This window comes from Coregonus lavaretus, assembly GCF_964263955.1.
Source record: "Coregonus lavaretus genome assembly, chromosome: 30".
Taxonomy (NCBI): Eukaryota; Metazoa; Chordata; class Actinopteri; order Salmoniformes; family Salmonidae; genus Coregonus; species Coregonus lavaretus.
The window spans coordinates 15,096,268-15,114,482 of record NC_140017.1 but is presented as its reverse complement, the minus strand read 5'-3'; the positions used below and the strand labels follow the sequence as shown (position 1 = coordinate 15,114,482).

The following is an 18,215-nucleotide window of genomic DNA, read 5'->3' as shown; positions in this document are numbered from 1 at the left end:
GCGCACACAAATTCTAGGAGAGAGGAGAGAGGTGTCCCACTATCAATGGAACCCACAGTCACTCCTGTAATTTGGCTAAGCAAAACAGTATGTAAACAGTATGATCTATCTGCTGGTTCTGCTATGGCCTCCGTCCTCACACCTGAGCCTTGATCAATATAAAAAAATTGTTATTTTGCATAATGACCCATTGCCAAAGATCCATTCAGATATTATTGCTAAGATTAGATTACATCTCTTGCCATTACTTACTTTTCTAGCCTGGGTTACCATGGCTCTGGGAGATCTTATTAATGTGTGATGTAGACCAGGTCCCCCGTCAGATTTATGGACCTCTTGACTTCGCTTCTCTCCTTTGCCCCTCTCTTTCTTCACCCCACATCTGTCCATCTATCATTCCCATGGCCAACGGAAGAGAATTAATCCCTCCATCCCATACCTCACTCTCCTGGACAGATGAGAATGTGGAGGAGGGGAGAGAGAGGAGAGGCTTGGATTAGCTTTCATAATATTTCTCTAACATTGAGGGGAAAAACTAGTCAAATTACAGATAATATATGCAGGGTTATCATGCGCTTCTCTGAAGGTGGCCGCTTCTTTGATACCACCAACAGGTTTGTGTTGGTGTGTGCAGGCCTGTGTTTGCACATGTGTGTACTCGGTATTTGAAACATGTAGATGCAGAGTACTAACAAGGTGCATTAAATTATCTCAATGCAAAAATGTTTCCCTTCAAACCAAACAAATTACATTCTAGAGGCTTCGTCTCCTGACCTGTAAATAAAGGAAGTTATGACCCATCAACAGCACACATCCACATAACAACATATCAGCATACAGTATCTCATGCAACACTGTTAAGCAGCCAGACACACACTGGCACACAAACACACAGAATTCAATACGAAATTCAATAACCTCAAGACAATCAATTAGTTAATGAGGACATTTAATTACTATAGTACTGGAGGGCATCTTTTCATGTAATTGTTTGGGGGAAGGACAGAGCAAAAGAAGGATATGAAACCTTTAACCAATAGTCAAGGCACTGTATTAGCCAGTCCTCATCTCTTCCATCCTCACTCCCCCTCCACCCTCCTCACCCCAGGCCCAGCCTCCTTCCCAGCCTTCCCAGAGCAGTGACAGGTAGATTAAAGGGCGTGATAGATGCCCCTCTCTCTATCTCCCTTTCTCCATCTCCTCCCTCGCTCCCTCTCGCTCTCCCTCCATCTATCACTGGACCTGCTGTAATTGCTGCTGCGTCGAGCTGGCACTGCAAGCCTCCATCCATCTCCTTAATAACAACAGTCAGGGAAATGGATGGGGCTCCAGCCCAGACTTAATCTCCATCTATAAGGAGAGTGGAGGAGAGAGGGAGCGGGAGAGAAACAGGGGGAGAAAATGAAAGAATGGCGAAAGGCAGTGATGACTTCTCCAAAGGAAGGTAAACATGAAATGATGGAGGGATGGAGAGGAGGAGTGTAGGGCTTGAGTGGGAGAGAGAGGGGTTAAGTGTAGTGAATGAAGTACAGTGTCAAAGCAGGTGGAGACAGAAATGCAGACAGGCTGAGAGAGAATAAGTTCACAGACAATACTGTACTGTAAGAACATGGTGATGAAAATGGGCTGGTAGGATGAGATGGAGAGAGAGCGAAAGGGAGAGAGAGAGCGAGAGAAAGAAAGAGAGAGAGAGAGAGAGAGAGAGAGAGAGAGGGAGAGAGGGAGAGAAAGAAAGAGAGAGAGAGAGAGAGAGAGAGAGAGAGAGAGAGAGAGAGAGAGAGAGAGAGAGAGAGAGAGAGAGAGAGAAAGAGAGAGAGAGAGAGAAAGAGAGAGAGAGAGAGAGAGAGAGAGAGAGAGAGAGGGAGAGAGGAGAGAAAGAGAAAGAGAAAGAGAATTTATGTCCATGCGGCCAGACGACCCAGAAACTGGAGAGGCACACGCTCATAAAAAAGCACTCTGCCCCTCCTCTCCGTGCTTTTACCCCTCTCTCTCCCACCTCTTACCCCCTTCTCCCCTTTGGAGAGTGCCGCTCCTTGACTGCCGGGTCACCCCACTCTGATGTTCCCTCTGGACTGTGGGTACCCCAGGGTCAAGGCAACCATATTCCCTTTATGGCGGAGTCAACCGTGTCAACTAGCCTGGGTGGCCAAGGTTACCAAACCAAGGGCAACCGGTAGTGTTTATCCCAGGGGCTCCCTCCTCTTCCACAGGCAACTATGTCAACGGCCCACCGTTTTACCGTTAACATGATGGACGAGACACAATCTATGTCAAAGATGAGCAACTTTGATGGGGCTGGGGGCCCCCAAAAATAATCTGATCTCATCATGAGGGGCCCCAGTGGCTCGCGGGTCTGCATATCCACATCCAGACCCACACATGCAGTCAGAGTCGGCCCTAGTGTTTTGGGTTCCCTAAGCAAATATTTTAGCGGCACCACTCTTGACAGCAGACAAAATGTTGAAGTTTTAGAGTTCATTTCCACACATTTTGCCATGGGAAGTTGAGAAAATGTAACAGTTTTAAAGCAAGTTTGCTGCAATTCTACACATTTTGCAATGGGAAGAAGAGAAAATGTTGCAGTTTTAAAGCAAGTTTGCTGCATTTTGCCATAGGGTGGAGAGAAATGTTTGCCGTTTTTAATATGATATCTGAGTAAGAGGGACTAACAAAATCAATAGGGGCCTCCCCGGTCGGTAATTCAACCATGATTACTAAACGTTTAGATAGCTGGCTAGACTAACTTACTTAAAACTGCTGATGCACAACCAAATTTCGATATTGCACCTTGTGTATTCTACTATTCTAACTCTCAACAGTCATTTCTTCTAAATCTGCGGGCCTACAAAACGGGGGCCGCCGCCAGTTGCACATCCCTGGTCTATGTTGTCATGTTCACTAACAACAAGCTCATTATACAGCTGATATTTCCTAATGTATATACATGTACCTGTGCTATCGACATGATCTAGAAGCAATGATAATTTCTATATAAACACTCAAAGTGAAGGCTACGCAGTATAAATCATGACCATATGGACCGCTGAAGTTTTGTATTGCCTTGGATGTAGAGGGAGAGAGTCCAGCTAGAGATAGGCCTAGTGTTGATAATGAGGAGATGCTGAGTGTTTCTGCCTCTGGATACAGCAGGAGTGTATTCATTAGTGCACATCACAGTAGACTTTAGCGAAAATGTTTTGTAACGGAAAAGGTTTTGCAATGAAAATAAGAGTTTCTTATTGGACAAGTAAAGGTTAGTCCCACCCTGTTTCGTCCCGTTTGCTTCCGTTTGGTTCCTAGTGAATACACCACAGTAGACCAGGAGATCTCCCAATGGGCTGGCTGATGTACAGGTCCAGTAGGGGTACGATGTCCCTAAAAAGCAATTTGATCAATGTAATGTATGGGCTAATTCTAATCAGTCTGGCAGAACATGTTGATATTTGGTTAAGAAACAATTCTCAAATGACTTAGTTCTCTCCAGAAAACACACAAATAGACAAACAGATGCACATGGACATGCAAACAGGTACACATACACACCCAAGCGCACACTCACACACACAAACACATAAACACACACACACACACAGTCTTGTATAACTGACCTTGTGGGGACACAATTCAGTCCCATTCAAAATCCTATTTTCCCTAACCCCTAACCCTAACCCTTACCCTAACCTTAACCCAAAAACCTAACCTTAACCGTAACCCTAAACCTAACCCTAGCTCCTAACCGTAACCCTAAAACTAACCCTAGCGCATAACCCTAACCCTAACCCTAAACCTAATTCTAACCCTAACACTAATTCTAACGTTAATCCTAAACCCCCTAGAAATAGTATTTCACCTTGTGGGGACCAACAAAATGTCCCCAGTTGGTGAAATATTTGTTTGTTTACTCTATAGTTAAACACGTCCACCTTTTTCATAATCTCCTGTTGTTGTTTCCTGTTCAGCCTCTCTCTGCTCTTTATCCTTGGGCAATGCCTGCAGTAAGGCCTGGCTTTGAATCACGAGCACCTTGACATTGACCCCCACACACGCAATTGCACAGTAGCAGCCGCTCCAACCCTGACAGGGCCTGACAAACAACTGCAGCAGCCTTGCCATATAGGCTACTCAGAACTACTCCTTCTAACATCCTCTCCATACACTGAAAATATCGTATATAGTGTGACGTCCTTAGTACACCAGCATCCTTGTCAAAAGATTCTGACCTCTTGCCTTAATTGCATAGGTGGGTTGAACTTAAGCCTTGTTCACACTGCAGGCCTTAATGCTCAAATCAGTTTTGTTTTTCAAATCCGTTTTGGAATACTGACTGTCCAAACAGCAAGTTACAAGTGATCAAATCGGATTTGTGTGTTCAGCCAGCAGTCATTTGCTGACATGTCTACGCTGGTTGTCATAGTAATGATGGTTGTATGAGCAGTGGTGTAGGCTGATTGGTGGTGGTGCTCATGTGTCTTATCACTCAGAAGTTATGTAGCAAGCTAAGGTGACAACAATGCCTATTATGGACGTTTCCCAGTTGCTTTGCATGTTCAAAATCATAGTGTAAGAACACTTTTTAAAGCCTCAAAGGATAAGATGATCCAACTTTCAAAATGAGTCCTGTTTGGCTAGCCACAGCAGTCAACTAGCTAGCTAGGTAGCTGTTTAGCTTTCTAGCACATTCACTTATTTGTTTGTAAACAATTAACAAGCTAGTTAGCTACCACATGTTCTTGTCAACGTGTCAACAGAGTAGCTAGCAAGCAACAAAATTAGCCAATTAACGGTCTAGAAACCACTTGAGGGCAAATAAATCAGATTTGACTGATCAGACACAAGACGCATGGCCAGGAATCAGATTTGTATCTGATTTGAAACTACCGACGAAGGTATTGAAATATCCGATTCCATGTGCTTTTTGGCTGTTCAGACTACAGGAAGAATAACCGATTTGAATCAGATATGCAAAAAAAATTGATTTGAGTCACTTCAAACTGCCAGTGCTAACAAGTTTTAAGAGATGCTAGGTTGAGTGTATAAAGGGGCAATCTGCAATTGCTACGTCCATTTTTTGACTTTTAAATTAATGATATATAGGCTACCCATTGATTCTTGAAGAATATATCTTATACATGCCTCATGGCCTGAGTTCAACTGTTGCACCCCAACAGAACCCCAAATATCTATATATTTTTTACTCCATTGTTTGTAAACAATGTAATTGTAAACAAACACTGTATTGCCTCAAAACATCGCTAAAACTATCATTTAGATCTCATGGATGGTCAGTCCTTGCATCCATAGCTCTGTCTATGAATTTAAGAGTGGCTACATTTCTTCAGCCCCATTTCTCAGCTATTGGCCAAATCAGTGGCAGGGTGGCCGCTTTGTTGTTGTTTCAACTGCAGATTCCCCATTTAAGTTCTGAGGCTTTACCTATAAAGTCACTGTATTGGTGTCAGGATGACATGGACTTCATTGAAGCACAAGGGTGTGCTTCCCGAAGGAAGGGGATAGTCTAGTGTTGCATCCCTACAACACCAGCAACCTCATCAAGATGTTTGGATCTTGCACAATAATAGCTTGGATGTTGGACTGACAAAGATAAGGTCATAGGATAAAAGTCCCAGGCTACCCCCGAATTTGCTGCAGTAGGCTACTATGCACAAATAATCTCTTCATGAAGCCCTTAACACAATATTGAAACACACACCATACATGCATTGATTATATTTATGTTTGTAAAATGTAGCCTCTTAAATGTAGAAATTATTTTAACCCATGATGACAAACATAAAACAATCAGAATAGGACTGGAAATGGATGTATCCCTGTTAATCAATTAGAAATATCCTATTAAGCCGTATATTTAGTGTAATTTCCTGTCCGTTCACATTTTTCATTGATGCTATGGATTCGATGTTAGAGGGGTCTAAAGGCTATGATCATCGTCATGGGAATTAACCTCCCGCGGTGTTAAAAGGCCGCAGGTTGGTTGATGTTACGGCGCTCGCTGGCTGCACCCCAAATCATGCCCCACGCCGCCCGCGGTGAAGCCTTGCCCTGGCCCATGTGGCCGCAACCGCGCTGCCGATTGAAGTTCGGCCGCCTATTGGTCCCTCGCCGCGTGAGAGGTGAAAGAGAACCGTTTTGAATAATTATTTTGTTACTTAAGAGTAATTTACAACACAAGACGAGGTCCACGGAGCTGTGAAAGTTTTCCCTCCAGTTAGAATGAGAAAAAACTCTTTAGAGAAAGGTAGCCTGGTTTTCACACATCTTCAGAACAATAAAATGGCCTGCTGTTCCAAGCAAAGTGGGACATTTGGGCAGTTTAATGGAGAAGACAGGTCAATTACATTAAGTCAACAAAAACTAAAAAATGCTACTATAGTCATTATCAGCCAATAAATGTATTGTCATAGGCCTACCCTATTGAAAATTATTTATGACCTGATTTGCCATCCTTAAAAAATGTTATCATGCGTAAAAACTATAGGACATCTTGCGTAGAACCAATGTATGAGACATTTAATAGCCTATTCTATAATTACTTACTGTATATGTTACCAAAATGCACTGTGGTGGGTTGTTCCAGGGTTGTTGAATGAACGTGGCTATACAGAAATTCTGATTTGTGCGGCCAATAACCAACATGGTATATAGGCCCACGGGGGGCCAGTATGAAAAATGTATGCACTCACTAACTGTAAGTCGCTCTGGATAAGAGCGTCTGCTAAATGACTAAAAAATTTTTTTTTTTAATAGCCTATCAGAAATAATCATCAGCATTTTCTGTGAATTTTACTTAATTTGACATGCTACTAAAAACAACAAACGCTGTTACTGAGTTGGGATACCCCAGATGCTTGAGGCAAGTGTTGGAAACAATACTAACATTATTTCCAGTACCAATAACGGTTGTATGGTTCCCATTAATAAATGCGCGCACTATCCTGCAGATTATGGAATATAAAGACCACGAGATAATATGAAGAAAATGCTGTGTTCGACCTCAAATCTTTGCGTTATCAGACATTATCTTGTCATGGTTCAGCAACAGTGAAAGGTAGCGAATAAACTGTGCTAATGCATGCTATGTCTGTGTAGAGCGTGCCATTGGAATAAAACGTGGGGATCCTGCGTTTGTAATGCGCGAGTGTGTGTGATAAGAAGGTGGGGGTGAGAGACCCCGTCGTGTTTTGACCCCCCAAACAACTCCCAACCACCATCTCTCCCCACATCGTCTCTGCCTCGCTCAATGTTTAAAGCAACATCACTCAAGTCGCTGTGACATTTTCCAGCCTGTCGCGACAGTCCATGGACAGCGAGAACGACCAAAAAGGACGCTATTTCTCCTCACCAAGCATCTCGCCTGCGAGCCGGACCCAAAAACATAACGTGCGGACCTACCAGAGCGCTCTCGAAACCGCAGCCCATGCCTGAGAGTGACTATAGCCTACACGTCAAATGTAGGTTTCGGTGGGATATTTTATGGAATTATATTTTTCTAAAATAGTGTATTGGATTTCTGTAATATTTGATGCCTGCATGTAACATAGCCTAATGGTTGATATATTCTTATTAGTGATAGCTATTGAATACACATCGCTTTTATGGTCGTGCACATCTAAGTTTGGATCATAAAGCTGCTTGATTGCATCAAAAGTAACGATTCAATTTACTTCGGAATTATATGTAGCCTATTGTAGCCCATATTAGGCTAGGCTATTGCTGTAGCCAAATTATGGTCTACACTCTGGTTTAGCTATTCTTTTTTTTAACCAACTCCGTTCTAAATAATAATGAGACTTAAGCGTTTGATGCTGCAACTGTTATAATTTCACCTCTATCCGTTTATTAAAGAACGCATTCTTTTCATCAGATAATCTGGATACAGGAGGCAGAACGCCTGCGCTGGACAGCCGGTCTGGTCTCATCCTTCCCGGAGTAGGATTGGCTTCCGTGTCGCATGGATAAGAGGGTAGGATGGCTGTTTACTCAATTCTACTGCATCCTTTACACTCACTCATCATTTGTAGTATCACGGTAGTGCGTATCCTTCTCTCCAGATAATAATCTTGCTAGTTTGGTTATTGTAGCATTTTGCCTCTTTGCTCGGTCCTTACGTTTTGACGTAGCGCCTCTCGCTGCCTGTCTCGCCTCCCTTCCTATCCTCCCTCGCGTAGGCCACAGCTCCCAGCCATACAGGGCAAATGAAGGCAGCAGCAACATGTCAAGGAGTTCACATCAAGCTATCAGAAGGAATAACCTTATTGACATAATTGTGTATGCTCTGAATATTCCTAAATAAACTGACCTGACCTAAATCATTAGGGTCGTGTTGATATGATGTCAGAATGATACTTTTCTCATTGTTTTACAAGGGCTTTAGGACTATAAATATATAGCTCTTATATAGGGTGTAAAAACTATCCCTTTATAGCCATAAACGTTTATCTGGGTTTCAATATGTATAGTGTAATATTTGAAATATAGGCTATTTAAAACTGAGAATGTGTGTTTCCTGCAGGAATTAATATTCGATTCCATTGTGAAAATGGAAAGACATTATATGTCCATATACAGTATGAGGTGAAGTGAGTAGGTCGAGTAAAAAGAGAGACAGGGAGCGGCAGACCAAGTCGCTAAGTAGGTCAACTCTTTTGCTACAGTGAGTCCGCGGCTCGCGGATCCCGTTGCTATGTGCACTGTGCCACTCTTTTCCATTCCTAAAGAAAATTACCATAGTAGACTAATCATGACATTGTATCACACACACATAACACACACACACCTGCTGAATATCTAAGGCTGCAGACATAGGCTACCACATTTTTTGAGTAACTTGTCAAACTCCCATGCAGTGAACTGTTGCTCTTTTCTGTATCTATCTTGATGTTTCATTAAAAGAAAAAAAGGTTACAGGTCAGATGAAATTGTTATCTATTTGTTATCTGTGTTTTAATAACACGTTCGGCTTACAGCTGAGTGAGGAAATTAAGACATTTTGATATGTCATATAGCCTGACTGTCAACGGCTTCGGGTCGTGCAAATCAAAGTAACTTTTCCGGATAAGATTTTTCGGTTTACTGTAATTAGGCCTACAGATGACAATTACGCAGTCGCTTTTCATTTACATTTTACATTTGATTTTCGTTATATTAGTGTAATCCTGTTAAGAATGTTGTAATTTACGCTAATTAAAATTCAACAAAACAGGTACTTTCTTTGGCCAATTTGATTACAATTCAGACTTTAGTTCACGGAAACAAGGTCAAGAAAGTGTATCAGTCAATTATCCATAATTAGCCTAATTCCGGTTATATGCACCAAAGGGAAGTGAATTTGATCAATTAAATATGTTGTCCCATGCACTGTAAAGTATACAGTATATCCCACTGTTTACAATTGGTGGCATTAGCCTGTCATTCGAGCATATGGCTATTAGACTACCTTAAACGGAAAGAAAATGCATCCGTTAGGAAACCTGTAGAGTATTCTATTTTTGCATAGTCTACCTACGTGTATTAGGCCTACATGTATGCTAAATGAAAAACTATTGTCACAAAAAACTCTATCACTTTAGATTGGAATAAGCAGGTTGTTGGGACAACGTAGGATACCAATTTAAATGTATGTTCCCATTGGTGCTTTTTATTTTTAACATAAGCTACTCGAATGAAATACATTGCATTTGTCTGATGTTGGAGAAAAACATATTTTCTCCGTGAGAATAATGAAACTGTTGAATGGCTTTGGAAATACAGGCTATAGGCGAATGTTTGCAAACTTTGTTTTTGCCAACAGGCAATCTGGTGGGAAGTGATTTGTATTTATTGAATATATTGCACATTGCAAGTTCAAACAAGTATGTTTATAGTTTATTCAAACTGGTTTATTGAGTAAAACAACTGCAAGAACAAAATATGAAGGATGCGCATGCTGATATATATCCATCCACTGGTCTGTGGTTAATTGTTAGCATGAATATTTCTAATATATGTAATAGCCTATGTAGTAAAAAATATGTTGAACTTAATTGCTGAGAAAATTAAATGATATAGTTTATGCCTATATATTCGTATAGCAAACTAAGCTCTCTCTTTGAACTATCCTGATAATGATGAGGATTGCAGTAAATTATAATCGTATTAACATTGTAAGTGTTTTTCACGTTTGAATCCCCTCTCTCAGCCTCATGCCTTTTAGGAAAATTTGAAGAATCCGTCATCTTGATTTCGGTGCTTTGATCCGTTGACGGACAGCGGCTACAGTCGCACTGTAATCCGAGAGCTCGTGTAAAGAAAGGCGCGGAACCTGATAGTGGTGATTGTGTTAATAGCGAGTATCCATAAAACAAAAGGTGTCCCGACAAAACCGCAGAGCAGGTGCACGCTGTGATCACGCAGCCATATGGGACTATGATTGGCCATACTTTAATCCAGGAGAAAACCGCTGGTTTTTGCTGACAGAAGAAAAGCCTTGGAGACTGAAGTCAGCTACAGTTTAACACACATCAGCTCTGTAATGTTGAGAGAGAGAGAGACAGACAGAGTGTGTGAGAGATAGAGAGCATAGGCTCATATTTATGTATGAATCTGTGCGTGTTTGTTTATCTCATGTCAATAGTCCCAGTGTGGATGTTCCCTCTGAAAAACTGCTCAGCAAGGAGCCTCTAGTCAGTGTTTATGAAGGAGAAGAGAAAATTAGCTACAGCTTCGAAGTGATCTGCTTCCATATTCACAGGGGGCCTCATCTCCTAATTTCTCTCTCTCTCATTCTTGCTCTTACACACACACACACACACACACACACACACACACACACACACACACACACACACACACACACACACACACACACACACACACACACACACACACACACAAACTTTCTCCACTTCTCTCCACAACAAAATGCAGATGATTGAAATACACCCCAACACACATGTTGAATATGTTATGTCTCTCCCCCCTGTTCCTCAGTATGAAGACTTGGTGCACTACTCAGGGTCAGAGGGCATGCCCGTGGGGGGGTATGGAGAGGCCATGAGGTCACTGGCCCCCCCTCACTATGGCCACACTGTCCCAGATTCCCTCAAACACCACAGGGACCAGATCTATGGGTGAGAAAATAACTATTTCACTGCAGTTTGTGTGTGTGTGTGTGTGTGTGTGTTTGTTAGATCTATTTTTCATTCTAACAGTATGCATGTATATTTACTATCAGGGTGCTCTGTGCCTATATGCATTTGCTGGGATGTGTGTGTGTATTGTGTACATGCATGTGTGTGAGGAGAGAGAGAGAGGGAGTGTGTGTGTATGTGTGTGTGCCACTAGAGATCCTGGTTCGAATCCAGGCTCTGTCGTAGCCAGCCGCGACTGGGAGACCCATGGGGCGGCGCACAATTGGCCCAGCGTCGTCCAGGGTAGGGGAGGGAATGGCCGGCAGGGGTGTAGCTCAGTTGGTAGAGCATGGCGTTTGCAACGGCAGGGTTGTGGGTTCGATTCCCACGGGGGGCCAGTATGAAAAAATAAAAAATAATAATGTATGCACTCACTAACTGTAAGTCGCTCTGGATAAGAGTGTCTGCTAAATGACTAAAATGTAAATGTGTGCCTGTGTTAACACTGTGTGTGTTCTGTGTGCACAGTCATCCCCTGTTTCCATTGCTGGCCCTGGTGTTTGAGAAGTGTGAGCTGGCCACCTGCTCCCCACGGGATGTCACATCCTTCTCAGTCCCGCCCCACCTCCAAGGCCTGACCAATCACAGTGATGTATGCTCCTCAGACTCCTTCAACGATGACATCGCAGCCTTCGCCAAACAGGTGAGTTACAGCTCTACGAGCCAATCAGAGAACAGCTGTGTACTGTATGTGGGATGTATCATAGTGGCCGGCAGTGATTCATGATTAGATTTTAGATTAAAAGTTTAATGGTCACATGTGCAGGGAAGCAGGTTTAATTCCAGGGTACAGTGAAAATCTTAAGCTCCGAGCTCCAACCATTATCCAAATGACAGTGGACGTCTTTCCTTGTGTGTTTCAGATTCGCTCAGAAAAGCCCATTTTTTCTACAAATCCTGAACTGGACAATCTGGTAAGAAAATAAATACACATATAAATACTGTAACAGCAAAAGAACCAAATGCTTATAGCCTACATGTTGGGACACACAGTAACCTAGAAATCGATTAAGAATAACTCAAATGCATGTTTTTCAGTCATAATATCATAGGCTACAATATGGAATAGCTTGTGTTCATAGCTACCAATCTGTTCTTCTCCTCAGATGATCCAGGCCATCCAGGTACTACGTTTCCACCTGTTGGAGCTGGAAAAGGTGTGCTTCTTCACTCATCTAAAATATATTCTCTCCCTCTCTCTCGCTATCTCTCTCGTTCTCTCTCCTCTTACCCTTTATGATTCAGACTAGTGACTGCTGAATGCAGACAAACCAGATATGATCAGCCGTCACACACCTAAACCATTACAGTACTATACTATTTCTCTTCCCCCTCTTCCTCGTCTTCTATATTCCAGGTTCATGACCTGTGTGATAACTTCTGTAATCGCTACATCACCTGCCTGAAGGGCAAGATGCCCACAGACCTGATTCTGGATGACAGGGAGGGCGGGTCCAAGTCCGACGTGGAGGATTTCACTGGCTCCTGCACCAGTCTGTCAGAGCAGGTAGGTGACACCTGAATGGCGATTGACTAGTCCAAGGAGAACATGAAAAATTAGCTCAAAAGTCACAGATTTCTCAGTATATCGCTCTCAATATGTCTCTGAAAAAGACACTGATGAAGCTCTGTCGGGCAAAACACTTGTCACTAAAGAGGGAATACATTTTACTTTCTTTCACTACAGATACTGAGTGCAGACCTTCTTAATTTCCCTGTTCATCTCAATATGTTTCTATCTCTTTCCTTCTTCTCTCTGTAGAATCAGACGTGGTTGCGGGACCCAGATGACTGTGCGTCCACTCCACTAGGGACACCTGGCATGTCGTGTGGCCTGCCTTCACACAGCACAGACAACTGCAGCGATACGGGTACCTCTAACACACTAACTCATACACACACCTGCACACACACACTCTCGTCTTTTCAATCACTCATGCTAACAACATAATCGACATATACACATAAACCTGACATCAATTGAACATGTTAACACACACACACGCACGCACGCACGCACGCACGCACGCACGCACGCACGCACACACACACACACACACACACACACACACACACACACACAAAAAAACTGTGCTAATGCCATATCTCTATTGTCCTCTGGCAGGGGATGGTTTGGATGGGGGCGTGGCCTCCCCCAGTACAGGAGAGGAGGACGAGACAGACCGAGACAGAAGGAACAACAAGAAGAGGGGCATTTTCCCCAAACTGGCAACCAACATCATGAGGGCATGGCTCTTCCAGCATTTATCGGTGAGAAAAGAGAGACAGAAGAAATAATAGTGAGAGAAGAATGACAGATAGAAGCAGAGGAGGGGAGAGGAGAGGAAAGAGTGACGGGAGGAAAGGAGGAAGGGGATATCATACACGTAATGCAAAACAATTACGCTGAAAATGGAATTCAATGACAGAGAGATAATGTGTGAATAAGAGGTTCAATATTGAATAGTAGTGAACAGACACAGAACCATTTATGGTGAAATGTAGTAATTCTGATAATTAGCAGTTATATTGAAAAACTCGAAAGTAATTCTCACTAATTATGACTGTACTAGAGAGAGAGAGCGCGAGAGAGAGAGTGCGAGAGAAAGAGGCTGCTTCACTTTAGGGGTCACGTCAGTTCATAGAATTTGACATGAATTTAGATGGAATGTCAGTCATTAGTATTCATCTAATGGTTGTAGGTCTCCCTCTTTCATACATGCTTTGGGTTTTTAATTCTACACAGATACTGGTGGAGCCATTTGTGTGTGGTGTATGTGTGAGCCAAAATGATACATTTGATGATTTTATGCAATGATAATGTATGCCAAAAGCAAAGGCTCTTGCTGAATCTCAACCAGTTTTGCAAATAAATAATGCCCTTGTTCTGAATGTCCCTTCCCAGCACCCATACCCCTCGGAGGAGCAGAAGAAGCAGCTGGCACAGGACACAGGACTGACCATCCTGCAGGTCAACAACTGGTCAGTACCCCCCTGATCAATAACCAATGATCAGCTGTGTGTTTTACTACTGTACGGTGTCCCTTGTTGCCCGGTCCTTAGCGTGACCTCCACTGACCCCATCAATACTGATCAATCCATTATCACCCAGAGATCCATACTCCCTCTGTCCTAATGTGGATTGACGGTGAACCATGAAGGGGTTAAGTGGTTGTAAAAGTGAAAGGTTAATATTCCCAGAGTTAGTATTTTTCTCCATTAACTGGTGTTCTCTCCCGACTCTCCTTCCATTCAATTCTCCTCCTCTTCCCCCTCTTTCCTCTCCAGGTTTATCAATGCAAGACGGAGAATAGTACAGCCCATGATTGACCAGTCAAATCGCTCAGGTAATATTACCATGTTATTACCACCGTATTCCCTGCTCTAATGTATTGTTACTCATGTATCTATAAATTCCTAGGTTGTATTAATGTGGTTGTGTGTTTGGTTTACCAGGTCAAGGTGGTCCTTACAGCCCAGAGGGAGCAGCACTGGGGGGCTACGGACTGGACGGCCAAGCCCACCTGGGTCTCAGGGCAGCAGGTAAGAGACAGAGATAAGGATGACTGGGTCATGTTCGTTAGGCAACAAAGAGAAGAAAACGGACTGAAGCAGGGAGGCACTACCAGAACTTGTCCAATAAGAAATGCTCATTTCCATTTTCCCGTTTTAAAAGGTTTTGCTCTGGTGTGCCCTACTGAACATGACCCTAGTGTTTTTACCAATCATTTGGTGGACACATTCAGTGGTATGCTGTTGTACAGTACCTCCTAACATCAATTCCTCTCTCTCTCTCTCTCTCTCTCTCTCTCTCTATCTCTCTCTCTCTCTCTCTCTCTCTCTCTCTAGGTCTTCAGGGGATGCCATCTCTTCCAGGAGAGTACCCCGGGGCCCTGCTGTCCCAGTCTGGTTACCCCCACGCCGGCCCGTCCCTGCACCCCTACCCCGGCCCCCACCCCGCCATGCTGCTTCACCCGCCGCCCCACCCCCACCCCGCCGATCCCCTCATAGGCCAGGGTCTGGACATACACGCCCACTAACTGAGAAGGAAGGGTGTGAAGGAGAGGGGAGAGAGGGGCCACCCTGTGGCTCACACACCCGCCACATGCTATCTAAAACAGCATGGCGCAGTCCAAATGTTTACATTCCCGCTGTAAGACACTGACCTCCACATAGTCACTCAACCCACTGTCTGCAACATGCATAAACTTCCCTTTAAAACCACCACTGGCCCCTCTTATACCATCAATAACATACTTACATTCCATCTCAGACGTAGACAAAGACATACACCATATTGAGCCCTTGAGTGTGAGCCAAGCCCACTTCAGGGTGGAAGAGGCGAGCGTCCTCAGCCCCTTCCCGCTCTACATACTCTATGGTGACAGTGAGCTGTCTGACTCCCAGGATAGTGCCCCCTCTAGGAGCACAGAGGAACACCCCACACGGACCACTGACCAGCCAACTTGCCTCTCTCCCACCTGGCCTACTGGCCAACCAAGCGGAAAGACGGAAGGATACAGGTCAGACACACACCTCCCGATCCGCCTGTGTCACCTTAACCTCCATAACCCTCAACGCCCCCCCAGCCTTATGACCTCACACAGCCCAGGCTTGAAGCGTTGTGTTCGGACAGGACGCCAGTGATGCACTCTGACCTCTCTCCGCCACGCCGTCTTCCCACACTGACAACTGTCACATACACCCACCTTATTTAATTTGAGTTTTTTTAAAATCTATTTTTGTATTTATATGTCAGAGAGATGCGACCTGACAAAAGTCCTGTGAACAGCGATCTTCCAGGGCGTCACTTTGCATGACTCTAGTACACTATGAATGAGCTCAATTTGTCTCTCTCAGTTTGTTCAAGGACGTACCTTGGTTTGTTTAAATACGTTGGAATGAGTTGATCACTTACCTCCTTAAGATCCTGTCAGACATGAATAGTAGGGTTTACTTTGGGATCCACATCATAGGCCAAACAGTGAACACACACACAATCCTGTCGTACCATTTCATGGTCCATGTTGTCTGCCATTGGGTTTAAGGAGGACAGCCAAAGGACTTTACACATGCTGCATCTTCCTCAGTCCCTTATGGGTCTCTGATTTAAAAAAATATTTCCAAATGTTGATGACGATAATTGATGATAATGATGTTACAGTTATGATTATGCTTATAGTATTAAAACCTTTCTTTTGTAAAAGTGTGTGAATTACTTTTTCTTTGAGTTTGCCCTCCAATTATTCGCTGTTGGATGTGAAAAGTCAACACAGCAGTGATATACACAAATCGGTATTAGGTCATCTTGAAAATATGTATATTTTCTTCCTGGTACAAACACACATTGTAACTATATGGTAATTTTCAATTGATGTTTGCAGCAGCTTTGTACCCCCTTGTTTTCTTCTTTTCCTCTACTAGCCTAGCATCCTCCCTGACCTCTCTCCCTCTCTCCTTTAGCTTAGCTATTTGTTCTTGTTTTACTCCTCATTTTCACTGTCTTGCCGCATTCCTTCCTTATTCACTTCATACCTCCTCCCATCTGCAGGGCCATGTGCAACAAGGTTCAAATCCAAGCCAAAGTGATTACTCCTTAAATGTCAAACACAATTCAAATGCATTTTGCCTGGCCTAAAACCTCCTCCACCCAGCCATCCATTCAATCCCCACCTCACCCTTGTCATGTGATAGATGCAGCCTGCAGCAGGGGTCAGAGTTCATACAAGGGTCAACAGGAAATGGCCTGGCTTTCTGACCCTCAGGGCTGACTCCAAGTCCCACCACTTATTTTCCTGTCCACACACTCATTCGCCTTGTCCATCTTGTCACTCTCTTTTTTTGTGTCACTCCTTGCCATGCTAGTCATGTCCCAGCTAAATGTAGTCCCCAATCCATGGACACACACAGTTGGTTCATAATCTGTTGCACTGCAGGTCCATCGTTTACATCGAGCTTTGTGACCACATGTATGAGTTCATTTATGAATGCATTCATCTTGCTTATTATCTTGACTATGTAAAGTGACTTTGGAGGTTGAAAAGCACTTAAAATCAAATGTATTATTATTATTATTATTATTATTATTATTTAAACACTATGGTCCCATAAATAACATAATTGACTGTATGATAGTCTGAAGGAGATCTCAGAGCCAACAACAGACAGACAGCGGGAGTGAGATGCTATTCATGCTGTTTTCACTTTATGATTGCTTTGGATAGCTAGAGTCCGTAGCCTCACACAAACACAAAATCCATTAGCTAGTGGAAATTGCATTGCATAAATGTGCCAATACCGGGAAAGAGAAGGGACAGAGAACAGTGTGTACAGCCACAGAGCTCAGTAAGGGAAGCATATAGTGTGAAGTCATTATGACAACTAAGTCTATCTTAGTAATGAAATAACCCAAAACTGGAGGAACTGGAATGCTAGAGCAGGAAAAAATATTATAACACACATTTTGGGGGCATACAGCTTAATATATATATATATATATATATATATATATATATATATATATAGTAAATATAACTGTAACCTAACCTTAATATAAACCAGATGTCTTCAATATTTATGACAACATTTTACTAATATAATTAATCACAGCATGATTTTGGCAGACATGTGTTACAGATTACTTGTGTTACAGATTATTTGTGTTACAGAAATACAAGGGCTAAACAAAATCGCTTCTTATTTTTAAGATTTCATATGAGCAACTGTATTTGAGGATTGTGTTTTAAGAATAAAACCTATGCATACTGCATATGTATGAATGCTATAGCCAATAGGTCTGAATGAATGAAAAGGTGCACGAAAAGTGGACAAATTAAAACTTAGTTTAGATGTCTGTGTGTATGTGGTTTGTTTTTAAGCGGAATGCGGAATGCTGAATGTGTGTGCGCGTGTGTTTGTGTGTGTGGAGGAGGAGGGCCTCTGGTGATAATTAATCATTCAATTACACACCTGTCAGAGTTCAGACAAGGGGGAGAGAGCTGCGCACAGGGGGGAGGAGCGGGAGAGAAA

The 18,215-nt window shown here is 43.0% G+C and overlaps 1 protein-coding gene across 1 annotated transcript; it reads left to right on the top strand.

Annotated features, from left to right (window-relative positions):
• Nucleotides 1-6,028: 6,028 nt before the first annotated feature.
• On the top strand, nt 6,029-15,226 carry LOC311105755 (homeobox protein Meis3-like; the record flags this gene model as incomplete). Its single annotated transcript, XM_084147963.1, has 12 exons — nt 6,029-6,124; nt 10,987-11,126; nt 11,655-11,829; nt 12,050-12,100; nt 12,293-12,343; nt 12,544-12,693; nt 12,949-13,057; nt 13,312-13,457; nt 14,092-14,168; nt 14,475-14,533; nt 14,643-14,729; nt 15,036-15,226. The coding sequence occupies 12 exons, from the start codon at nt 6,029-6,031 to the stop codon at nt 15,224-15,226; spliced, it is 1,332 nt and encodes a 443-aa protein (XP_084004089.1).
• Between the last annotated feature and the right edge of the window lie 2,989 nt (nt 15,227-18,215).